Here is a 17233-nt window from a genome sequence, read left to right on the forward strand (position 1 = left end):
TTATCATTATTGGAAAACATAAAGGAATAATATGTAATTGGGACGTAAATGAAGCAAGAGATATAAATTACATAGATATAGATCAGTTGATTTTTTCAAAGATCCATTAACAAATCATTTTACGCTCATTCAAAATTTATTTTACAAATGGAATGTTCAATCTTTCTATATCATAACTCTTCGAGATTTAATCTTTTTGGTTTTACAGACAAACAATATATACATATGTACATTGTACATATACAAATGTAATCGGGATGTAAAAAGATTAAAATTGCTATTTTCTATTTCTACATAATGTTATTATTAATTTTCCGAATTTTATACAGATTGATTATAAATTACAAATATTCCTCCTGTTTTTAAAATGCATTAAATATATTAATATTATTTAAATTAATACATTTTTATTAAAATATATTAAATTATACTTTGTACGTATGCCTGTGTGCGCGTAAATTTTGTACAAATATTGTTAAATGATTTTATGTACGTTTTGAGAAACACTGATGCCATTAGGAAAGACATGTATAATAAATACACTATTATAAGAGAATCAACTTTGCAAAAACGATGGTAATATCTTAATTAATTGATGTATTTATCTGATAAAATTCTTAATAAATATATATTCAATATTATAGTCTCTAAACAACAAATTATCCTACATGGTTAATTCATTATGCTTCGAAGAAATTAATGGAATTACAAATAGCTTGAACTATCAATGCGACAATGCATTATGCCTTAACAACATTTCATTATATTTATTGTTGATAAATAAGATTTAAAGTACATACAAATATTTCTAAAAATCTTCGTAAACTATTTTCGAAAATTATATTAAATTATTAAACTTTTAAATATATTTACAAATATGCAACAAAGATTATTGTACTGTTATTTATTATTTATTATTAAACGCGCTTTATAACCTTTATAGGTTATTAAATTGAAGAAAATCTCAGCAGAGATCGATATTTGTAATTGCAATGAAATACAATTATTTGTAGTAAAGTTTTGATTAGTTGCATGCATTAGTAATTGCATTCACAACCGTGGCCAGACTCATACTGGCCATTTGTATAATTACAGCCATATATAAAATTCTCGAAATTAAGAGATACGATAGTATCTCGCGCCAAGTGAACGCACAGCACGAGAAACGAACGCGATTCCCTTTATATAGTACTAAAGAAGCAAAAAATGCGCAATTTTAATTTTTTTACATTTTATTTTTTCTTAAAGATATTGATGCTGTTTTTTAATATGTTACTTAAAAATACATAGTCTATAAGACGATTTAATCGTGAAAGATATAAAATATAAAAAATTTATAAAATTAGTATTTTCGAAAATCATATTTTAGTAATTTTATTTTTTCTTGTTTACGTCTATACAAAAACTTAAATCAATAAAAAAGCAATTATAAAATTAAAATACATTATTAATATTTAGTCGAGCTACCGCGAGCTTTGATTACAGCGTTACATCTATTTTGCATACTATCAATCAATTTGTCCATCACAGAGTCAAAAATTAATATCTTCAAAAATATTCGTTGGGTATATCAACTTGTAAATATTTTTTTAAGTAAATATATAAAATATTTACTTTCCAATACAATACCGTATCGTATCATAAAAATTTATTATATTATTGAACAATGTGGATAATAATTATATATAGATAATTATATATAGATAAAATAAGTCACATATTTTTTCTGTTCACTACTATACATATATTTGTACAAGATATCTTTATATAAGCATACAAAAGCGACTTTCAATGATATTCTACTTACAATGATAAAAATAAAAATAAGTATTGTATTTAATATTTAAAATATATGCTTAATATTTAATTACTTTTATCTGAATTAAATATGTATAAAATTGATTACAGTCTTCTCATCGCAAGAATTCGATATTAACAGGAATTGTATTAAAATTAATAGATACATAGTAATGCTCCCCATCATCTAATAAATAAGATTATGGAAAAAGTTAAATATATCTGCATTTGTTAAACGAAAGCAAGTAATATATATATATATATATATATATATATATATATATTAGGTGTTGGAATTAATTCGTAGCGTTTTACAAGTGATGGGAAGTACTTTCATTAATGTATTTTTTAATGCTCATGTGAAATAAATAACATTCTTTCATTAAAAACGCTACGAATTAATTCCAACACCTAATATATATATATATATATATATATATATATATAATAATATATTTACTCACCGCAGTGAGAAGCGTGGCGTCCACAATAAATCCCTTTGCAGAGAATATATTTTCACGATGCATTAATTGCAAAGAAAATAACTGCAACTGCAACATTATATCAAAAAATTGTCGAATAGGTTTTAAAGAAATTGTACATCTCATAATATATTAACCCTCAGTACTCACAAATGTTAGCGTAACTCCTCTCCCCCAATTTTCATAATTTACACGTTTTTTTTCGATCTTTTTAATTATTGCAAAATATCTTTGCTACGACATTTTAGACTTTCTAACTCAAAAATTCTTTTTTTTTCAATTTTCAAACGATAGATTAAAAAATAATTAGTTAAAATTGATGCACTACAATCTGAGATACAACCAAAAGAAAACGCTGGGTTACAAATACCCAGATGTGGGTAGACAGGAAGATGGATAGATACTTTTTGGAGATGTGGGTACTGAGGATTAAGAATTACATTAGTATACACGAAATATAATTAGCAAAGTACATAAATTTATATCTGTTAAAAAATTTACTTCGTATTTTATTTCCTTATTGCTGATGCTGTTAAACATGTTGCGAACAGTAACACCGATTTCCATGGCTTGATTCTTACTGGTTTCACAAGCCCATACTAACATTGTTGTTTTTATAATGTAATATGTTATACCTATAATGAAGGTTTTATAATAAACCTGACTTTCCAGATTGCCTCCTTGGTTTACAGAGTCGCCTCTTTGTATTCGAATTAAGTAAAAATATAGGTAGAAAGTAATTTGAATAAAAGTCAAAATTATCGTGCAAAGGAGTTGCAAACTGAAGATCGTTGTCAGCATCTGTACTGTGCCGCTAATCGTCAGATGTTGCTTTTCCAGAGCTTTAAGTTCCATCAATAAGAATGGATGTTTCTGATAGATTTCTCTAAAAAAATATGGCTCACGGTGCACTACGAATCTTCGAAGATTCATTAGATTATCATTGATTTGCTTGAAACAAGCTTTTAAAACACAAACACAATTCATGTATAGCATATCCATTTGGAACACTAGCAGGATTATGTATACTATGACAACCAGGCGGAAGACGCTATCCTGCATATTGGGATAATATATCAACGCTTGTGTGACTAAGAAGAAGAAACCAAAAATGTCTTTAGCATGGATTAATTTAGATATATTCTTATATGTTTCCGGGGGCAATCTTAAAGAGAGATTCAATATTGTTTGAAGTAAGCGCATTCGTGGTCCACTCAAAATGAACGTGCCAGTTACTATGAAACCGCCGAAAATGTGGAAGCAATTAAGTTGAAGTATCCTAGGTACACTTCTAAATGCAATATTTTTAGAAATATTGACATCATAGATACTTATTATTTCATCAATGCAAAAAGTGCAGAAAATGATGGTTGATAGAATGTAGTATAGTTTGCAAGACTTAATGGTTGAAGCATTGATCTTGTATGGAAATATTCCCAGAATGCGGCAAAAAGTGAAGCAAGGATACATTAGCGATTCAAAATCCGTGGCGCAGAACAGTTGCCATATTTTCCCTTTTTTTTTACTTATAAATGCTTGGAACTTCAATAATAAATTGAACATGTTCGCTGAAGTATACATATATAAGAATACAATAATTTAAATTATACTATAGCCAAAGAGATATGAATTATGTTATCAATGCACTTTAATAGCAACGTGTTTACAAGAAATTCTCTTCCAAATATAATTGTTCGTCTCTACGGAGAATGCGTAAACTGTCATAAACTTCTCGCAGTCTAACTACACTTGGCGAGTTTAATTTTAAAACTACAAATAATTATTGCATCGTATAGCGAAATAGAGACTCCAGTAATTTGTTAGTTATGAAGTAACCATGGCATTTTGCTTATCTCTGGAACACGCATGAAATGATGTATAATTAAATGTGTCATGTAATCCACAATCTTGCACATCTAAATGATGTATAAAGTGAATATTATCAAGATATTTCTTGGTTCTTAATTGGATTCATACATAGATAAATACAAAATTACAATAGAAATATATAAAATTATATATAAAATAAAAGGAAAAGAAGAGCAAACATAAATGAATTAATAATAAATAATAGTTTATTCGCTCTATATAATTAGTATTTGAGAAATATTTTTAATATTCTTGATAAAAGGTAACATGATTTAATAAAACAACTAAATCATTGTTGCGTTTTATACACATAATGTTATAACATATATATGATACCAACGTGATTGAATTTATCATGTGTATTATTGTAATATTACCATTAATATATAACATTAATAAAACAAAAAATTAATATCTATTATACTGCTAAAATATATTCGTATAAATTTATATTATCCATAATGTTACTTATAACGACATTTAAGGTATGATTCATTTTATTTTGTGTACAAATTGCTACATATTAAGTATATAATTCAGATTAAACTTACCAAGTAACATTTGAATACATATTTTACATTAATAGATATTTTATGATGTATTTAATAAGTCACAAAATGATACTTCTTAGAAAACTCTATATTATATGTATCTATATTATATGTATATATATATGTATCATCTAATTATATATATAAATAAAACTTATAATATTTTTCACTGATTATTAATATATACGTGACACAAAACTTATAAATGTTTCTGAACATTTGTGCGTATATATAAATACATTCACAAGCATAAAGCACCACATTACTCACAATAATATTTTATTCATAATAAATATGAGTATATATAATTTCAAAAATATCTTTTATCTATATGTCGATCTGGGTGGTAGTGTATCTTTATTAATTAGATTATATTTGTAAAATTATATTTCCAATCACAAGAATTTGACATTAACAAGAATTGAAACAAAATTAATAAGTACATAGTAATGCTACCATTTAAAAAAACAAAATCACGAAACGTGATTAAATATTTCTACAATGTCTATATTTATTTATGTACAAAAGCAAATGAATAATCATTCACCTCAGTGAAAGCGTAGCGTTCACAATAAGTACCTTTGCAGAAGATATATTTTTATGATGCATTAATTACAAAATAACTGTAATTGGAGTTAAAAAAAAATATTAAATACAGAATTGAAGTACGTATTTTTAAATCTCTGATATTAACATTTACATTAATATACTGGGAGCATAATTACAAAAATATATAAACTCTCATATTTTATCTCTTTATCGCTGGTACTATTATATACGTCGTGAATAGCGATGTTAATCTCCAAAGCTTGATTCTTATCAATTGCACAAGCCCAAAAACTATAAATATTATTTTTATAATATAATAGATTACAGAGTTGTAACGAAAATCTTGTTAGAGACATGTTTTGCTATATTGCTGATAGACATTCCCTCTTATAATTATACTAACATAAACATAAGTAAAAGTATATATTCAAAGTGATATTAATGAAGATTAAAATTATTAGAAAGAATTGTGAATTAAAGCTTGTTGTTGTTATTTCCAATTGTAATTTTTACCAAATATCGACATTTGCACGATTATATAAAAGAATCCAAAAATATCCTTGGCATCAGTTTACATAGATTCTGATATGATTTCTGGCAATCTAAAAGAAACCTCCTCAAGTTTATAAGTCTTAATTGTTAAAGCGTTGCTCTCGTATGGAATTATTCACGACATCCAGGAAAAAGTGAAGCGAGAATACATTAATGATTCAAAGTCTGCGGCCCGGAATAACTCACATTTCCTTTTCATTTTTTTTTTAATTGTTGGAATACCGTTAATAAATTAAACATGTTCGTCGAAATATTATAAAAAAAGACTACATTTCTCAATCTTTTTATTATGGTTTAGACACGTTTTTATTATGACAACGAATAAAATCATCTTCTATCACTGTCTGTCATTTGTTACTGATTAATGTAATTGCTTTATTTTTAACAAAGATTGTAATCTTTGACCATCTTTCTTTGATTTTTGAATTCCTCTTGCGAAAATGTTTGATATATCATGGACTGTCGATTTGAGTATTTTCTTCTCTATAAACAGAGTATTCTTTTTTATAAATATCATTTTTTTAAATATGAGAAATGTCAAATTTATTGAATATTTACCGATATGTTACACATGTTATGATGTTGAACCATAATTAAAGTCGAAATATTCATTAATTCAGCCATTTTAAACGATAGTGTATATACAAATATATACACCTCGAGAGATTCTAGTTATAACATGACATTCTACTTACAATAATAAATAATGAGTACATATATATCTCTGAAAATATCTTCGACTGTGATCCAGATATTTTACTGTTAAATTATATTATATCTTTTATGGAATTAAAGATACTCTATTGCAAATATTCGACATCGACAAAAATTGTAACAAAATTAATAGATACGTGACAACACTACCCATCATCTAAAAAAACAATACCTATATTTTCAAAATAAACCTAAATATATACTTATATTTATTTAATAAAAGCAAATGATTCATTACTCACTGTAGTAAGAAGCGTAGCGTCCACAATAAGTACCTTTGCAGAAAAAATATTTTTACGATGCATTAATTGCATGGCAAATAACTGTAACTGGAAATATAAAAAATGTTAAAAACACAATTGCAAGATGTTATACACTTGATAATAAAATTTATGTTAATACTTATATGCGGAGCATAATTAGGAAAATATGTATTAAATGTACGAATTATATTATAATTTTTTTACACTACCTCATATTTTATTTCTCTATCGCTGGTACCGTTATAAATGTCGTAAACGGTAGTGTTGATCATCAAGGCTTGATTCTTACCAGTTTCACAAGCCCAAACTATCAACAAAATTTTTACTATATTATATGTAAAAGTTGTAATGAAGATCTCGTTATAAACATGTTTTGCCAGATGGTTTAGAGATGTTGCTCCCTCTTGTAATCGCACTAGGTAAAAGTACAGATTGAAAGTGATTTCAATGAACGTCAAAATTATCGTAGAAAGAAGTTGTAAACTGAAAATCGTTGTCAACATCTGTACTATGTCACTAACTGCTAGATGCTGTTTTATCTGAGCTTTGAGCTGCATCAGTAGGAATGGATTTCTTTGCTTGTGATAAGTTGTTCTCAAAAGATATGGCTCATCATTTATCATGAATATTCGCAGATACGCCAGACTATCATTGATTTGTTTGAAACAAGCTTTTAATACGCAAACACAATTCATGTATAACATATCCATTTGAAATGCGAGCAAATAGATGTATATTAAGAAAATCTCATGCAAGGCGTCATACGGCAAATTAGAATAAAATATCGGCACTTGTACAATTATATAAAAGAATCCAAAAATGTCCTTGGCATGGACCAGTTTAGATAAATTCCGATATGATTCCTTCGACAAACTCAAAGAGACCACCAGTATGGTCTGAAGTAAACGCATTCGTGGCCCACTCAAAAGAAATGTAATAACTGTTGTAAAACCACTTAAAATGTAGAAACAGTTACGTTCAAGTTTAATGGGAATTCCTTTTAACATCAAATTATTAGTAAAATTGAGGTCATAGAGATTTTTTACTTCGCAAACACAAAAAGTGCAGATAACAATAATCGATAGAATGTAGTACAGTTTACAAGGCTTAATGGTTGAAGCCCTGATTTTGTATGGAAATACTCCCAGAATTCGGCAGAAAGTGAAGCAAGGATACATCAACGATTCAAAATTTGTAGCGCGGAATAGCTGCCATATGTTTCCCTTTTTTTTGTCTTTGAATCCTTGGAACTTTGATGACGAATTAAACATGCCGAAATATTATAAGACAATATAAGAGAACAATAATCTAAATTATTGATTATAATAAAAATATATTAATTATGTTATCAATGTACTTTAATAACAATGTTGACAAGAACTCTTTCGAATCTTTTAATATCTTCACTGCAAATGTCGAAATCAACATAAACTTTTTACGAACAATCTACACTTTGCGAGTTAAACTTTAAAACTACTAACAATTATTGCATTATTATATATCGAAACAGGACTCAGAGTTGTTAGTTATGAAGTAACCATGGTTGTCCTCTTATCACCTCCGTAACATATATAACAGTGACATATGATGTACGATGTATACTAATAATAGTAATAATTAACTATGTAATAATTATCCATAATCATACGCATCTAGATCATGTATAAGACGGATGAACATTAGCGTGATATTTCTTAGTCTTCTATCAGTCACATAAATAAATGCGACGTTACAGTAAATATATATCGTATGCTGATATAAATTCCGAAAAGAAAGGAAAATTTTTACTTTAGATGAATTAACAGTTTATTTGATCAGTATAATATATTTGAATAATGTTTTAATACTGATAAAAAATAATACGATTTGATTTAGTAATTAATTTTATATTGCAATGTAATGTATATTCTGTTGTGACATATATTCTGTTATGATTATTAATATGGAGGGGAGGTTATAGCACACACATACACACATACACACACATATGAGTAAAAAAAATTTAAACTCTCAGATTTTTAAAATGTAAGATTTTATCTTTTTTTATAATTGAAGAATTATATACATATATATTTAAAAACGCTTTGAGTATATTTAAAGAATATTGATTGGTGTTTGTGGAAAAGATATAAATATATTTTGTGAAAAATAATCCAAACTGCTCTCTCGAGAACATTATCGATTATACACAAAAAAATAGATTTGTTTAAAAAATAATAATGATGAAAGTTGAAAAGGAATTTCAGTTAACTTACACAGTCTTAGCATAATCACTGAATATAATAATACATAACTACGACTAATAACTATAACTAAAATAAAAAATCCATATATTTATGTTGATCAATGAATAAATAGAATACATAATTCTCTCTTATGAAGACAAAATAAAATTATTTGCTTAGATTTATAACTGTTATGATTGTTAGATTTATAGCTCATTTATAATAGCTATATATTATAGCTGCTACAGTACAGTTGTTAGGTTTATAGTTGTTAGATTTATTTTAGCTATTTTCTACTGCCTTGTTTCTTTTAGTGAGTAACTTACGGTGCCCGAACACTCTTATCGTTATAGAAAACAATAAAATATTATATATATCCAAAAAGTATAATAAATGATAGATCAGACAGATGATTATTTGTAGTGTAGTAAGATGAAAAAAAGATGCATATAAACTTGCTCCTGACTTTCAATATGTATATCTTTTATATTATATATAAACAATATTAAAGCATTTCTATAAATGATTAAAAAATTATTTTTGCAACACAAAAACCATTAACACATGCATTCCGTGACAACGGAGTTCACTATTACTTAGATACGAAGTATGGGCAATAAAATAATAATCATATAATATTAATATAATCAATTATATTAATATTTGGATTATTCTAAACAATGACCCATAATAGCCCGATCTTCCCTACGTGATATAAAACTTTTATTTCTGTACATATTGTATATGCATATACATATACGAATATTTCTGTAAGGATGAAACACAACTTTACTCAAAGTGACATTTTACTTATAATAATAATAAATGAGTGTAATATTATTTAAAATATCTGTTGTATTTTCGATATGGGTATCTTTATATTAACTAGAATATGCAAAATTAGATTTTTGCATTGCAAGAATTCGACATAAGCAAAAATTGTATTAGAATTAATAGATACGTAGCAACACCACCCATCATCTAAAAAAACATAATCTTCAAATAAAATTAAAAATACCGACATTTATTAAACGAAAGTAAATGATTGATCACTCACCGAAGTAAGAAATTTAGCGTTAAGAGTAAATCCTTTTGCAGAGAATATATTTTTGCGATGCATTAATTGCAAGGAAAATAACTCTAACTGCAAATAAAAAAATTGTTAAATACATGATTGAAAAACGTACTTATAAAATTAATAAGTAATGTATTAAGAAAATGATATTAATATATGGAGCTAATAAATAGCGAATGAAATACGCAAATTAAATTACTTTTTAATTTAAAATTTACCTCATATTCTATTTCCTTATCATTATTGCTATTAGATATATCGATAACAGTAGTGCTGATCTCCATGGCTTGGTTCTTGCTGGTTTCGCAGGCCCATACAATCAACATTATTTTTGTAACATAAAATATTACATTTGCAATTAAGGTATTGTAATAGATCTCTTTTTCCGGATTGTTTAAAGAATCACTTTTTTGTACTCGCAATAAGCAAAAATATAGGTTGAAAGTGATAAAAATGAAAGTTTTAATTATCGTAAAAAGGAGTTGCAAAGTGAAGATCATATTTAGCATTTGTACTGTATCGCTGATTGCCATATGCTGCTTTTTCAAAGTCTTGAGTTCCATCAGTATAACTGTATTTCTCTCTTCGTCATTTATTTCCCTCAAGGTATATGGCTCACTATTTATCATAAATTCTCGCAGATTTACCAGACCGTCGTCGATTTGCTTAAAACAAGCTTTTATTACGCAAACACAATTCACGTATAGCATATCCATTTGTAACACCAACATTTCGATGTATACTAAAGTCATCTTGCCCAATATACTACCCTGTATTTTAAGATTATATATCGCTAATATAATTATAAAAGAGAATCCAAAAATATCCTTGGCATGAATCAGTTTAGATAGATTCTGATATGATTTTTGAGGCAATTTCAAAGAGAGTTTCAATACAGTCTGAAGTAAATGCCTTCGTGGTTCACTCAAAATGAATGTGGTGACTATTATAGAACCACTCAAAATGTAAAAGCAGTTACGTTCAAGTAACCTGGAAATGCTGTTGAATTTAATTTTCTTATTAATATTGATGTCAAACACAATTATTGTATCGCAAATGCAAATAGCGCAGGTAATGATGGTAGATAGAATATAGTATGATTTGCAAGCTTTAATATTTAAAGCGTCAATCTTGTATGGAAATATTCCAAGAATGCGACTAAACATGAAGCAAGGATACATTAATGATTTAAAATTTGTAGCGTAAAATAGCAGCCATATTGTCCCTTTCTTTTTATCTATGAATCTTTGGAACTTCGATAACAAATTGAACATTACGAGTGTTATAAAAGAATATTAATGTAAATTATAGATTATTACAACAATTGTAATTACGTATATTATTAATTCTTTAGTAGCAATTTGTTTACAAGAATATATTTTCAAAGTAATTTTTTGGTTTCTTCACGAATCAAATGCATAAACTGACATAAACAAACTTCTCTGTACACTCGGCGAGTTTATTTTTAAAACTACTCACAACTATAGCATTGTATAGTGAAACAGTACTCAAAAACTTGTTGGCTTTCAAGTAACCATGGCTTTTTCTTATCATTTTCGGAATAAGCATAAAATAATGATATATATTTATCTATGTCAGGTAAATTATCTTGTGCATCTAGATATATAAAACAAATAAATATTATCAAAATACTTTGTAAACTTCCATTAGATTTATATATAGGTAAACACAAAGTTACAATAAATATATATTATATGTGTTGTTCTAAAGTAAAAGAAGGAGAAATTTTTACTTTAACTGACATAAGCAATTTTTAATCAATATACAAGTATTGTATTTGAAAAATTTTATGTTATATTATTCATGAAAAATACGCATAAAATTTGATAAAGCAATTAAGGAATTGCATTTTTGTATATTCAATATTACTTGGATTCGTATATAATTTTCTTTCCGTTCACTGTGTCAACAGTGTATCTCCGTTTTTGTAGCATCTTGTGTATATAGATTATATATTGCTCTGGTTAAATTAAAAGAAGAATATATCACATATTTTTATACTTTTATTATTTTATTTCCAATTAAGTAATTAGAAAATGTGAATTAAACGTTAAAATAGATCAGTCTAAATAGATTCTTATACAATTTCGGATGTAATTTCAAAGAGAGTTCTAGTATACTCTGAAGTAAACGCATCCGTGGTTCATTTATAATGAATGTAATGACTGTTATAAAACCAAAATATAGAAGCAATTATGTTCAAGTAATCTTTGAGTGCTTTTGAATCCAATATTTTTATAAATATTAATGTCAAGCAGATTTATTACATCGCAAACACAAATAACGCAGATTATGATAGAATATAACATGGTTTGCAAACCTTAATATTTGAAGTGTCGATCTTGTATAGAAATATTCCCAGAATTCGACAAAAAATTGTAGCAAGGATACATTAACGATTTAAAATCCGTAGCGCGAAATAGTAACTGTATTTTTTTTCTTTTTTTTTATTCATGGATCTTAGGATATTTCAATCATGGATACTTCAATAACGAAACTGTATATATTCATAGAAATTTTATAGATTATATAGAATATTTTAATAATCTAAATCATAGAATATCATCAAAAAGATCTTATTATTTACGTTATCAATGCTCTTTAGCAGCAATTTGTTTAAGAATTTCTATTCCAAGTGTTAAGAATTTCTATTCCAAGTGTAACTTTTCGATGTCTCCACATTGAATGGATTAACCGACATAAATTTCTTGCAGACTATGTACACGTAGCGAATTTAATTTTTATCTGTTAATTATTATAATATATAACGAAACAGAACTTAGAGCTTGTTAGCCGTCAAGTAACCATAATATTTTTTTATCATTTTCGGACACGCACAAAATAATGATATATATACGTACAACTGTGTAAACCAATCTTGCGCATCTAGATCATGTACGAAGCAAATGAACATTATCAAGATATTTCTTAGTCTCCTATTAGATTCATATATAGGTAACACGAAGATACAGCAAATATATATATCGTGCTTATATAAAGTCAAGATAGAATGAGCAAACTTTTACGCTTTAAATAATATAAACAATTTATTTAAATAGTATTCTTTGTGATATGACTGATAAAAAATAATACGACGTAATACGATAGTTATGGAATTGCATTTTGTATATTTAATATAACTATTGTATTATTATTATTATTGTTATTATATATATATTCATGCATAATTTTCTTTCCAATCTACGATTATCAATAATGCGTCTACTTTCTTGCGGCATTTTGTATATACAAGTATACCTATATTTTACACTGCTTTAATTACATTAAAAGCTTTTAATATTATTTTTATTTTTTTTAAATTAATATTATTTTATTATTTTATTTCTATCTGTTACATGAGTCCGATGCAGATATAAATACTTCTATAATTAACATTAAGAATCTTTGTTTTAGACCGCATATGTGAGAAACATAATCAATATTTAAAAAAATGTTTATTACGGTCAAAGCTGAATCTTCATTGCTTTAAAATAATTCAATCTTGAATTACTAATGTACACTATACATACATGTACTTGCATATATATCATATTGTAGTCTTTTTTAGAACTGCGCGCCAAATTATTTTTCCGGATTATAAATTTTCCGCAATTAAAACTACTCTAGTAATCGCGAATTAAATTGACAAGCAATTTAATATTATAATTTGCTATTATCAAGCATCATATTATAAAGACGTTAATATGTGAAACTGTTAATAAATTTAAAACTGTTAATAAATTCAGAAAAACAATTTGACGCGCACTTTTATAATTATAGTTATAGTACACCAATGTAGTACTGACTCATAAATTAGAGATTCTTTACTGCATATGTATTTATGAATTTACTTGTATTATTGTTTGCTTAAATTATAGACCATTGCTAACCAAATATTTTATAAGTAATATACCTGCTTTTTTACATATATATGTATAAGTAAAACGTTAAATAAAGTGTCTTGAAATCAGTCATTGTTACTTTAATTGTTACGCAAAAAAATGTCTTTATATTACAGAAATTTTAGAAATAAAACGTACCTACTTTTATGATCTTTCTTTTTTCTCAATTTGTTAATTTACGATTTCATAATAAAGAAATAAAATAAAATAATTGTGCGGAATGCTTGTTGATCACAAAAAAATTAAATTCTATAATGATAATCAAAATTATCTGAAAATTGCATGTTGAAACGTCGAATGAAACATGATTTTATATGAGCGAAACTGTAATCAAATTTTTATACTAATATATTGCCAGCAATATGACTGTAAAGTGAAAAATGAATTTCTCTATTATTTATATGTATATTGCTAATGTATACTATATAATCGTATTAGTAATAATAATTGGTATTAATCATATATAGCGACATTTTATCTGAGATATGCTTTAATTTATTTATTACACATATATTATTGATGTGTATTAGAAATAAATGTATTAACTATCATGATCTACAATCTGGATCTTTTCTGTCCAATTCAAGTTTTTTTTGCTGTTTAAAGTATTCAAAAATATGTGAAAAATTTAAAATTACTCTTTAATATCTCTATTAAATTACACCAAATGTTTTTTTTAACAAGATACAATATTTTATAATTAGAAAGGGAAACCGGATTCTGTCCTCTTTATTTCGAAAAAATTGATAAGTGGAATTTCGTTTATTGCCAAAAAAAATACCTGATTATAGACGTAGAATTGATTATATGTAACACGAGTGCAATGAATAATTTTAAATTTTTCAGGACATATTTAATAAATTCAAACTGATTTTTCTTTGTGTTGACAATACGTACATTATCTACTTATATACTTTCATATACTGTATAATTATATACTTAAATAAAATATATCGTTCGTTTAGAAATGATTAATTAAATGTGAGATATAAGAATGTGTGATTTAAACGATTCTCAATACCTGTATGTATACGAATATAACTATAAGCAAAACATTACTCACTTCTGTTTACAATAATAGAAATAAGTATATTTAATATTTGATATATTTGATTTGACATATTTGATTTAAGTATCTTTATGTTAATAAAAGTTTATTATGTTAATAAATTTTTACATTTGTAAAATTAGTTTTCCTATTACAAGAATTGGTCATTAAAAAAAATTGTATTAAAATTAACAGATACATGCTAATGCCATACACCATCTAAAAACAACAAAATACAGCTAATAGTATTTGTATTTATTTAACAAAAGCAAAATAATTCACTCACCATAGTGAGAAGCGTAGCGTCCACAATAAGTACTTTTGTGGAAAATATATTATCACGATGCATTAATTGCAAGGAAAATAATTGTAACTACAAATCAAAAATCTGTTAAATAAGATTGAAAGACATAGTTATAAATTTAATAACTAGTATATTAAAAGTTACATTGATAAATGCAGGGTGTAATTAGAAAAATAAAATTAAATTAAATCAAAATTTTTAATTACCTCATATTTTACATCTTTATTACTGGTGCTGTTATATACGTCGCGAACAGTAGTATTTATCTCCAAGATTTGATTTTTGCCAGATTGACAAGCCCAAACTACCAACACTATTTTTACAGTTTCATATATTACAGCTGTAACGAATACCTCGTCAAAGACTTGTTTTATCTGGTCACTCATAAACACATTTTTTTGTACTTGTACTAAGTAATAGTACAGGTTGAAAGTGATTTCAATGAAGGCCATAATTATCGTAGAAAGGAATTGCAAACTGAAGTTCATTATCAGCCTTTGTACTGTATCGCTGATTGCCAAATGCTGCTTCATCAGAGCCTTGAGTTGCATTAGTACAAACAAATTTGTCTGTTTGTAGTCATAAGTTCTACTTAAAAGATATGGTTCACCGTTTGTCATGTGTTTTCGCAGATAATCCAGACTATCATTGATTTGTTTGAAACAAGCTTTTAACACGCAAACACAATTCATGTGTAGCATATCCATTTGAAACACGAGTAAATGGATGTATGTCGTAAAAATGTAATATGAGATGGTATATTGCAATTTATAAGCAAATATCGATATTTGCACGATTATATAAAAGAATCCAAAAATATCCTTGGTATGGATCAGTTTAGATAGATTCTGATATGATTTCTGCGGCAATCTCAAAGAAATTTCTCTTATGCTCTGAAGTAATCGCATCCGTGGTCCACACAAAATAAATGTGACGATTGTTGTAAAACCATTTAAAAAATAGTAACAGTTACGTTCAAATTTAATTGGAATACTTTTGGTTGCATCGTTTTCAATAAAATTGATGTCATAGAATAATGACAGTTCGTAAACACAGAAAAGGCAAATAATAATAATCGATAGAATACAATACGTTTTACAAATCTCAATGGTTAAAGCGTTGAACTTGTATGGAAATATTCCCAGAATGCGGCAAAAAGTGATGCAAGGATACATTAATGATTCAAAATTTGTGGCGCGAAATAGTTGCCATATTTTTCCTTTCCTTTTACCTTCATATCCTTGGAAATTGGATGACAAATCAAACATACCGAAATATTACAAGAGAGCAATAATCTAAATTATTCACTATAATTAAGGAGATATTAATTACGTAATCGATGTTTTTAGTAGCAATGTTGACTAATATCTCTCTCTTTGTAATTTTTTAATGTTTCAACGGCAAATGCCTTACTGATTTAAACTTTCTAGAGACAATCTGCACTTTGCAAGTTAATTTTTAAAACTACCAAGAATTATTGCATTTTATATCGACATAGAACTCGGAGTTTGTTAGTCGTGATGTAACCATGGTTTTTTTCTCCCGGGAAAAAATGTTATATATATAAACACATTTTATATATAATTATATATAATTATATATAGAATATTTAAATTTTTCTCTCTGGTTATCATTTATGTAATATATAGTAATGATGTATGATGTATAATTAATAATAATTAACTATGTAATTCACAATCTTTCGCATCTAGATCATGTTCGAAGCGAATGAACATTATCAAGGTATTTTTTAGTCTTCCATTCGATTCATATACGATTCATATACGTATATAAATTCAAAGTTACAATAAATGTATAGTTTATTAAATTAAGTCAGGAATAGAGCATATTTTGCTTTAAATTTTGTTTTTAATGAGCAAA

General features: G+C 26.4%; 5 protein-coding genes across 12 annotated transcripts in view; 1 reads left to right on the plus strand and 4 right to left on the minus strand.

Annotated features, from left to right (window-relative positions):
- LOC105150915 (agrin) overlaps nt 1-17233 on the plus strand; it is a 717341-nt gene that overhangs the window by 492477 nt on the left and 207631 nt on the right. The gene's annotated exons all lie outside the window — the stretch shown is intronic.
- LOC147907588 (putative gustatory receptor 28b) lies at nt 50-3860 on the minus strand. 2 transcript variants are annotated; one of them, XM_087412362.1, is made up of 4 exons: nt 3748-3860; nt 2781-2979; nt 2262-2348; nt 50-1984 (listed from the first exon to the last, which is right to left on the minus strand). In XM_087412362.1, exons 1-4 carry the CDS (start codon nt 3858-3860, stop codon nt 1883-1885), a joined length of 501 nt encoding a protein of 166 aa, XP_087268488.1. In that variant the 3' UTR covers nt 50-1882. The 2 variants fall into 2 exon arrangements, with proteins under 2 accessions (XP_087268488.1, XP_087268487.1); XM_087412361.1 differs by having other exon boundaries at nt 417-1984; nt 2781-3860.
- Nucleotides 6681-10024, minus strand: LOC147907589 (uncharacterized). The gene is made up of 2 exons (XM_087412365.1): nt 6987-10024; nt 6681-6843 (listed from the first exon to the last, which is right to left on the minus strand). The coding sequence occupies exons 1-2, from the start codon at nt 8046-8048 to the stop codon at nt 6724-6726; spliced, it is 1182 nt and encodes a 393-aa protein (XP_087268491.1). The 5' UTR covers nt 8049-10024; the 3' UTR covers nt 6681-6723.
- On the minus strand, nt 9903-14034 carry LOC147907590 (uncharacterized). Its single transcript, XM_087412367.1, has 3 exons — nt 10296-14034; nt 10060-10146; nt 9903-9983 (listed from the first exon to the last, which is right to left on the minus strand). The coding sequence occupies exons 1-3, from the start codon at nt 11349-11351 to the stop codon at nt 9903-9905; spliced, it is 1224 nt and encodes a 407-aa protein (XP_087268493.1). The 5' UTR covers nt 11352-14034.
- Nucleotides 14473-16620, minus strand: LOC147907591 (uncharacterized). Of its 2 annotated transcripts, XM_087412363.1 has the most exons (3): nt 15559-16620; nt 15335-15421; nt 14473-15267 (listed from the first exon to the last, which is right to left on the minus strand). In XM_087412363.1, the coding sequence occupies exons 1-3, from the start codon at nt 16618-16620 to the stop codon at nt 15163-15165; spliced, it is 1254 nt and encodes a 417-aa protein (XP_087268489.1). In that variant the 3' UTR covers nt 14473-15162. The 2 variants fall into 2 exon arrangements, with proteins under 2 accessions (XP_087268489.1, XP_087268490.1); XM_087412364.1 differs by having other exon boundaries at nt 14473-15436.

The sequence above is a fragment of the Acromyrmex echinatior genome, chromosome 13, assembly GCF_024713525.1.
Source record: "Acromyrmex echinatior isolate Ae372 chromosome 13, ASM2471352v2, whole genome shotgun sequence".
Classification (NCBI taxonomy): domain Eukaryota; kingdom Metazoa; phylum Arthropoda; class Insecta; order Hymenoptera; family Formicidae; genus Acromyrmex; species Acromyrmex echinatior.